The sequence below is a fragment of the Solanum tuberosum genome, unplaced genomic scaffold (genome assembly GCF_000226075.1).
Source record: "Solanum tuberosum cultivar DM 1-3 516 R44 unplaced genomic scaffold, SolTub_3.0 scf00168, whole genome shotgun sequence".
Taxonomy (NCBI): Eukaryota; Viridiplantae; Streptophyta; class Magnoliopsida; order Solanales; family Solanaceae; genus Solanum; species Solanum tuberosum.
Window position 1 is genome coordinate 90,206 of NW_006239096.1, and position 8,303 is coordinate 98,508.

General features: G+C 30.1%; 1 protein-coding gene across 1 annotated transcript; it reads left to right on the plus strand.

The window, feature by feature from the left end:
* The first annotated feature begins 1,292 nt into the window (after positions 1 to 1,292).
* LOC102580309 (protein NLP7-like) lies at positions 1,293 to 2,436 on the plus strand. Its single transcript, XM_006354179.2, has 2 exons — positions 1,293 to 1,596; positions 1,672 to 2,436. The coding sequence occupies exons 1-2, from the start codon at positions 1,446 to 1,448 to the stop codon at positions 2,139 to 2,141; spliced, it is 621 nt and encodes a 206-aa protein (XP_006354241.1). The 5' UTR covers positions 1,293 to 1,445; the 3' UTR covers positions 2,142 to 2,436.
* The last annotated feature ends 5,867 nt before the right edge of the window (positions 2,437 to 8,303 follow it).

The window sequence follows — 8,303 nt, forward strand, 5'->3', positions numbered from 1 at the left end:
ATGATGCAACAAGTTGTTAACATTAAAGAAATTAGTGATACATTACCATAAAACAGTTATTTCTATGGATCAATCACAAACAATCAAACAACTAACTTATACTTAGTATCAGGTACAAAATATAACTATAATTTGATGCATACCCTCATTCTTGAACATTTTGATGCTTTTACAGCATATTACATGTACAATATATCATCTATAAAGTATAGTATTTCACAAACACAACAAGATACAAAAATAGTAATGTATCATGCTAAATATTTGATCATGATACAATAATCTAAATTTATACTACATGTATCACACAATAATCTATTGATCTCTAAGCAAACACTTTAAATGCAAAATTACTTATTTAATGTATCTAATTAATAGGAGTATAGTACTTATCAATTTATCCAAGATACATAAATACTAATGTATCACGATTGTATAGTCATCTTGAAAACACAAACAGAAAATCAAATTAACAACACAATATATGTAATTTCAAATCTCTGATTGTCAGATCAATTTTACTATGAAATTAAAGCTCTGATCTATTTTATGCATTGCCAATCGAGGCTCATATTTTTTCCAGATTCTTGAATGTCAGATCTTTTTTTCCTTCAGATTCTTCCTTGTCTCGGCAAAATCAAAATATTCTTGATGTATCTTCTCAATTTTTTTTTGATTGAATCAAAATTGAAAGGATCTTCGACGAATTGGGAGAAAATTTTGAAATCCATCATTTATGTATCGTTCATAACTCACCTTGTTTTCCCAGATTCTTCAATGTATTCATCATGTATCAGCTATTGTTTTTGACTTCTTTAATCTACTACGATTTGGGTACGAATTGAAAGAAGAACATTTGAATTGTTTGAAGCTAGACGATTTTGGAATAGAATTGCGAGAAGAAAATTTGAATTTTGAATTAAAGGTGGGTGGATTTGGAAGAGAACTAAAAGAAGAAAATTTAAATTTTGATTTGATTGAATCTTTTAAGATTTGGGAGAGATTGAATATACTAGATTAGCGTAATTTGGGGAACTCACAATCAATTTTATATTCTCTTTCCTTTAACAGTGTAGCTGAATTTGTTTTAATGTATCTAATTTAATGTATCCGGCTTGTTTGCTATGTATCCGGATAACATTGATTTTGAGGGATTTTTGTAAATTGAAAAAGAGTTGGGATAGAATGTAATTTAGGTCTTTACACTATGGGATTTATGTAAGTTATACATTATTATACTACTCTTGCAAGCTGATTGTCATCAATTATGTTCTAAAGTTATCCTTAAACGAAACATTTCATTATAAAGTAGTACTAATACAATCTTATATCAAATGCCAAAATCCTTAAAAAAAAAAAAAGAGAAACAATAGTGTAGACAAAATCAAAAGCAAGATGCCATAATACAAGGAGGAGAGGAAAGGGACAAAAGGCAGCGAAATTCTATGGAGTATCATCTTCGGCAAGTTTTAGAGATATGTGGCCTAATGTCTAGTCAACTGGAGTGGTGTGAAGTGAAGTGCAATGCCTCCGCATTTTGGAGCATAAAACAAGAGGATGAGTTGGAGTACCAACGAACGATCTCCCCTTTCATCTGTGAGTTAAGAGTTGTGAATATCAAAACATGAGTGTTTTGTTTATTATATTCTCAATCTTATCTTGTTGATACAGCTGCTCCTGCTTCTCTCGATTTCAGCTTTCTAATGCTGAAATTGAGGATCAAATCTGTTATTGAGAAAATGTCGAGTCCGCATATTTGTCTGGTTCAATTCTGGGCACCCATCAAGGTCAACGGATCCACTTTCCTGTCCACTGCGGATCAAATATGTGCTTTCAATAAGAGTCTCTCTTCATACAGGAGGCTCTGTATCGATACTTTGATTCCAATTGACGACTACATGGAAGGTCTACTTGGCCCCCTTGGACGAGTTTTCAGAAGATGCTTGCCAGAATATAATCCCGACGTCCAGAGTTACTCTGCTGCAGAGTTTCCACTGCTCGAAACTGCAATAAGCTTGGGAATTCATTCTTATTATGCATTTCCAGTGTTCAACCTCCATGATCAGCGCTACCTTGGTGTATTTAATTGGAAGGGCAAGTGGAAAAGAGGCTTACGATATCACTTGAAAGGTTTTCAATAAAGTATGAAGATGAAGATGAAGATTGGATTTTGATAAGTACTGATTCAGATTTGAGGGATGGGATGCATTCACTTAGATTGTTGGGAAGGAATACTATGAGATTACTAGTTACCCCAGAAGCTGACACATGAAGGATTTTCCAGAAGTTTTGTTATGGTTCATCTTCATTACAGAACGTTAGTGATGTTATCTTTTGGTGATATGGTGTTTATCTCTTCCCTGAGGTGTTGTGACATGTCTTTGTGCTCAGTGTACCAAGAAAATTAATGCTATTATGAATGTGGAATTGTCAAATCTATATTCCAACTCCACAACTTTTTGCTTTTTTTTTTTTTTTTTTCCTTTGGCAATTTCCACACTAACTACCGCGTGGAAAAATGTAGTACACTTCACTTTATGTATTTCGAACAAAAAAAATACGGAGCCTCTTGAACCTTTTGAGCTTCTTCGGCCACTTGCACCCGCCTATAAATTAGTGGTAAGTGTACCGATGATGAAGTCAGAATTTTATTAAGGGTTGTCAAAAATATAAAATATTAAATACACAAGAAAATCAATAAAATAAATTCTACTAATTAAAGCAAAGGATAGTTACATTATAATTCGACAAGATACATAATAATAAGCGTGTCGTCGTTTTAATTGTTCTAAAAAGGGAAAAAGTTCCAATCAAAGAGTACTATTATGCTACTATAAAAGGTGGAACACACAACCTCAAGTAGGTTTTTGCAACTCCTTAACCACTATATTAAATCTTTAGTTTGTACCAAAATATGTCAATACTTGTATACCCAGTAGTTGAGCCATGACTACTTAGTACGTCACCCGTTAGTAGAGGCTTGACTTTAGCTAGTGGACTCACCTAAGCTTAATATTATGGTCTTTACCTTGGCAAGTAGGACAATCTTTTTTCGGTGTGGGAGTAGTACATTGAATTTCATGTTATAGCTCACATGTTTATGTCGGTTAACGGTAACTCCCACATATGATATGACTATGATTATGACTCCTACTTATGATATGATTTTTTGAATATGGCACTAACCTTGTACTATGGTTATGAACACAACTTATCGGATTATGTCATGTTTTACTTGGGCATGCATTATCATATTTCAAACTTTTCATTTGCTTATGCTTACTCATGCATCTTTCCTCATACTCAGTACATTTCGAGTACTGACCACATACATCTCTTGTTTTATAATATGAGATCCGACGCTCCTCATCCAGCTTGCAGTTAACACAGATTCCAGTCAGCTTTGTCCAGATTTAGTAAGTCCTCATGCTTCGAGGACATGACCACATTATGAGTTTTTTTATGTACTTTCAAACTCTTTTAGTTTTTAGATTATTTTGTGAGCTAGGGCTTGTCCTAGCCACACCTATGTAGTATAGGCTTATGTCAAACTTAGTATGTTTTCCGCATTTATGATTTTGTACTCTGATTTTGGTATCCTTATGAGTTGAGTTTTGAGATGTATATTTCGCTTTGATGTTTCTTTCAGCTATATTGTTATCTTAGTGTCATGCTATGTCAAGTGGTTCGTTTAGAGTCTTTCGAAATTATATTCATCATGTCACGTCTAGGGAGTAGTTTTGGATCATGACATTTATTGCGCTCATATTTTTTATGTGACAAAATATCTTTTTCTAGGAAATACTATAGTAATCCTCGAATAGAAAAAGTATGCACTGGAATCGTTTGATAAGGTGTATAAAAATAGTGCTGAATGTAATGTATTCATAAATGTTGATATTAGTTATGTTAAGATTCTTTTTTATGTATTGTTTAACTTGATGTGTTAAAAATAACATGAATTGCATAATTTCTAAGATGAATTATTTGTTTACAAAAATATCCTCCACAAATATAGTGGAAAGAATGTGAAAAAGATTTTGAGGGATAATTGTATCTTTAATCATGCTAAAGCATGTATTTTAAAACAATTTGCATTGCTAACACCATGAATTTATAAGTATTAGTTATACATACGTCAATAACAAACAAGTGTACCAAATAATGTACTGGTAATAAACAAAAGAATGTTCCGGTTATTATTATGACATCTTTTTTATTATAAAGACCTCGTTCGTATTTTTTTTTTATGATAATGTTATAAATGTCCGAAATTAATCAAGGGTTACTCCTTTCGCTTTGCTCATCTTCCAAATTGTTGGTATATACCGACTGTCTTAACCACTAGTCCACTAAAGCCATCGCTTGGGGCCCCATATTTTTGGGGGCTCCCAATTTTTTAAAAAAAATACTTATACATATTACTTAAAATTATATGTATTTTTAAATTAAAAAAAAAACATGTAAGAAGTATTTAAAAAAAACCAAAGTAACCGTTAATTTTCCCCACTTTTCTAAGGAATGAAACAATTTTTGAAAATAATTTCCTTAATTGGGAAATTGTGTTACCTTATTAATCTTCTAAAAATTTGACCTTATATTATTATTTACCTTATACTCATCTTTTTTATTATTTTTATTCTCAATATTGAACTCTCTCCTAAAAAAATGATTTATTGTTGCTTACAAGTTAAATAAGAACAAAATTTGCTTTTGAGTGTCTTCTTCAAAATCTTAAGAAGTGCAACAAGCAATCATTATATTGAAGGAACACAACACTATTTCAATATTGTTATATCAACTTATCAAATTCGTGAGCCAAGTTTTATTATTCTAACTTTATTTTATAATTTTTCTTGAACTTTTGTTATTGTTGATATTCTTAGTTAGTAAGTATATATATTCTCGTTTTAGTTATTATTAAGAGAAATAATACAAGTAGAAGATAATGATTTAATGGAAATACTTAATCAAATAAAAAGACTCGATTCTTTTCCTAATGCATATATTGCTTATAGATCAATGTTAACAATTCATGTAACTATTGCCTCCGAAAGAAGTTTTTCGAAACTAAAATTGATAAAATCTTATCTAAGATCAACAATGTGAGATTGAATGCATTAGCTATATTATTAATTGAGAAGGAATTACTAAAACAAATCGATTAGAAAACAGTAAATAATGACTTCACATCTAAAAAGGCTAGAAAAATAGATTTTAAATAAATATATACATGATTATTATTATTTTTTTTAAAAAGAATTAAAAAAAAATATTAGGGCCCCTCTTTAAGGTTTGGCTTTAGGCCCCCAATCTTATTGTGTCGGCCCTGATAATATACTTGGAGTTGTATAAAATGCAACATCTCTATTAGATTTTCAAATTGCAAACTTGCTTTTGAAAATCAAATTATATGGGTTGATTCACTAAATAAATGGTTGATATGGGTAAAAAAAAATGATGCGAGTGTAAAATAAAATTACAAAGGGCATTCAAGAATCAAGAGAAGCAAAGCACATGACTCCGAAGCCTAAAAGACCACAAATTTAAAATAATTTTTTTAAATAGGCCACTTAAAAATGAATATCATATCATGATTCCATATCGCATGGCCAAACGGGTCCTTAATCTAAAAATCTGAGAAAGAAAAAGAAAAAAATGTGAATGAAAAAAAAGAAATTTATTTTCTGTATCTGTAAAAATAATAATTGGGACATTTATGATAAATTTTACAAGAAAATGAGTGAAAAATAAAATTAAAAATCAAAATTATAAACTCAAATTATCCGTTGAATAAAAAAATTACGTGTGAGAATAATTAAATATACTCATACATAAATAAAAAAAAAGATTTTTTTTTTTTTTTTTGCTTTCCTTAACCCAAAAGGGTATATTTGGGTAATGTGTATAATGGTAGGAATATAATCACTTCAATAATCAAAGATATATAAACTCTAAATCACAAAATTGAGAAATATATCAAATCCTTGTTCCTAACAACAAATGTCTTTTGATAATTTATTCTTTGGGTGCATAGTGACAAAGTGGTTGTGAGATATATAGAGGACTGAATTGAGGAGCTTTTATGGGTCAATAGGTGGGGAAGGAGCAATCTTGTGCAGTGTGTTTACTATTGTTATGGCTTGAGAGACAAGAAGTAGAGAGTGAGTGATATAGTGACATTATATTATATAAAGTTATAAGGAATAACAAAATTATAATTTTTGAACCTTAATGGCATACTCCACAACCTTTTGAACCTCTCAAGATTTTCCTATTTCCTTTCCATAATTTATTGGTGATGAGTCCCAATTAAAACTGTGTAGTGTTTTATAAAGGCAAACAATATAAATTTCACTAGTTTAGGTCCTAATTATTAATATTCAATGTAGTTTTGACTATTACTTTCTGTAACAGATTTCATTGATTGGATATATGTATCTTAACTCAATAAATACATGTATCCGAGAAATTGACAAAGCATGATCAATGTTTAATTAAGAACTATAACTAAAATGCTTAATTTAAGGAGGAAATCAACCCTTTAACTACTTTTGAGTAAATCTAGTCTAACAACTTCTAAGAAAATTCAAAAAAATAATCTAATCTCTTCCATTTATTTTCGAGCAACAACAAAATGAACAACTTTCCTATCCAGAAATTTGAATTTGTTTCTTTAAATTTGAGATTTTTTTTTATAAAAAAAATCATGTTTAGAGAACAATGCGTAACTCACACTCTAGTTAGTTGTTAATTAAAATATAATCTACATTTGAATGAATTCTGGATGGTAAATTTCATGCATTTGTGTATGTGTATAAATAACATATAATATATTATTTCTACGGAAGTTAAATTTGAAAGAAGTGAATGAAGTTAAAAATAAAATAAAAATGAGAGACAAAAGAGAGTTGATCGGATGGTAAGCACTCCTCACTTCCAACCTTAAGGTTGTGAGTTTGAGTCCCCAAGAAAGCATAATATGTGGGAGCTCATGGGGAGGGGTTAAAAACTTTGAGATGTGATGAGATGAGATAATAGAAAAATTAATCGTTTTTATAATAATAAATGTGTCCCTAACTAATACATTTAAGAACAAAAAATTCTTTTATATATAAAATATAGTCATTAGTAACGAAATTAGATTTTGTTCAACTACGAAATACTTATAACTTTAGAGACAATTGATGTCGTTATTGAATGAAGTAAAATAATTAGTGACGATATAATTTTGTCGGTAGTAATAACCTTTTTAGTGACAAAGCATACTATTAAGTACAAAAAAATATACTTTTTACGACAAATAAATTTTTCACAAATGCTTAAGCATTTGGGGACGATTTTTCTTTTTGTAGTTAATATAATACTTTTAGCGACGAAGCACTAAATTGTCTTTGTATACTTTTAGCGACACACATTTAGTGGCGACTGATTGACAGAATATTTTTCGTCTCACAAGATATTTAGTGACGAAATATGATTTTTAAATGAAGAAATTATTTGTCCCTGATAATCGAATTTGTTGTAGTGTAGGTCTCTATTAGGGTTTTGCCCTGATTTTCTTACCATAATTTAAGATTTATTTTTCCTTAAAGAAAAGACAAAACATTATCATAAATGTTTTTACTTTTCTTGAAAGGAAAATATAATATTCTTTCATATTTGATTTATTCTCTCCTTTTTAGGACTCTTTTTCTAGTAAGAAAAGGTTTTAGGACTCTATAAATATAGGTTTGTTTCTTCTAACACAAAAACAATAACATCCACAATGTAGACATTTAGAGAATTTAGTTTATGGGGAGATTTTATTCTCTCAACAGTTTCAATGATTTTCTTTATATTAGTTTTCATATAATAATATTTTGATTTTTAGTATACGTTTTTGTTATCTAATTTATCACTCTATTATTTGCAATTGTAAGCTTCCGCATGACGCCCCATTCACTTTTGAACCCAACAAGTGGTATCAGAGCACATGGTTCAAAGATCCGGTGGTCCTATGGTTCAATGAGGTTGAAGAAAGGCTCAAGATGGTTTCAAATCAATTTGCAACAAATTTGATGATAATGAAGATTTTTGTGCTACTACAAGTGGAGAAAAAATTCAAATATATTTTCAACAATATCCTGCTGCTCCATCGTTTAAAACAAAATCAATTTTCAACTCATGCTTATTTTAGAGCATGGGCTCCAACTTTCAACCCTTGCAAACTTTAATGCTCGGGCTCCACTTTTAACTCACGTATCTTTACTTTTAACGCATGAGCTCCACTTTTAACTCATGCATATTATTTTTAACGCATG

Coding starts and splice junctions, on each gene's coding strand:
- LOC102580309 (XM_006354179.2), top strand. CDS start 1,446: ATGGAGTATCATCTTCGGCAAGTTTTAGAGATATGTGGCCTAATGTCT. Junction 1,597..1,671: donor AACGATCTCCCCTTTCATCT/GTGAGTTAAGAG, acceptor TTGTTGATACAG/CTGCTCCTGCTTCTCTCGAT.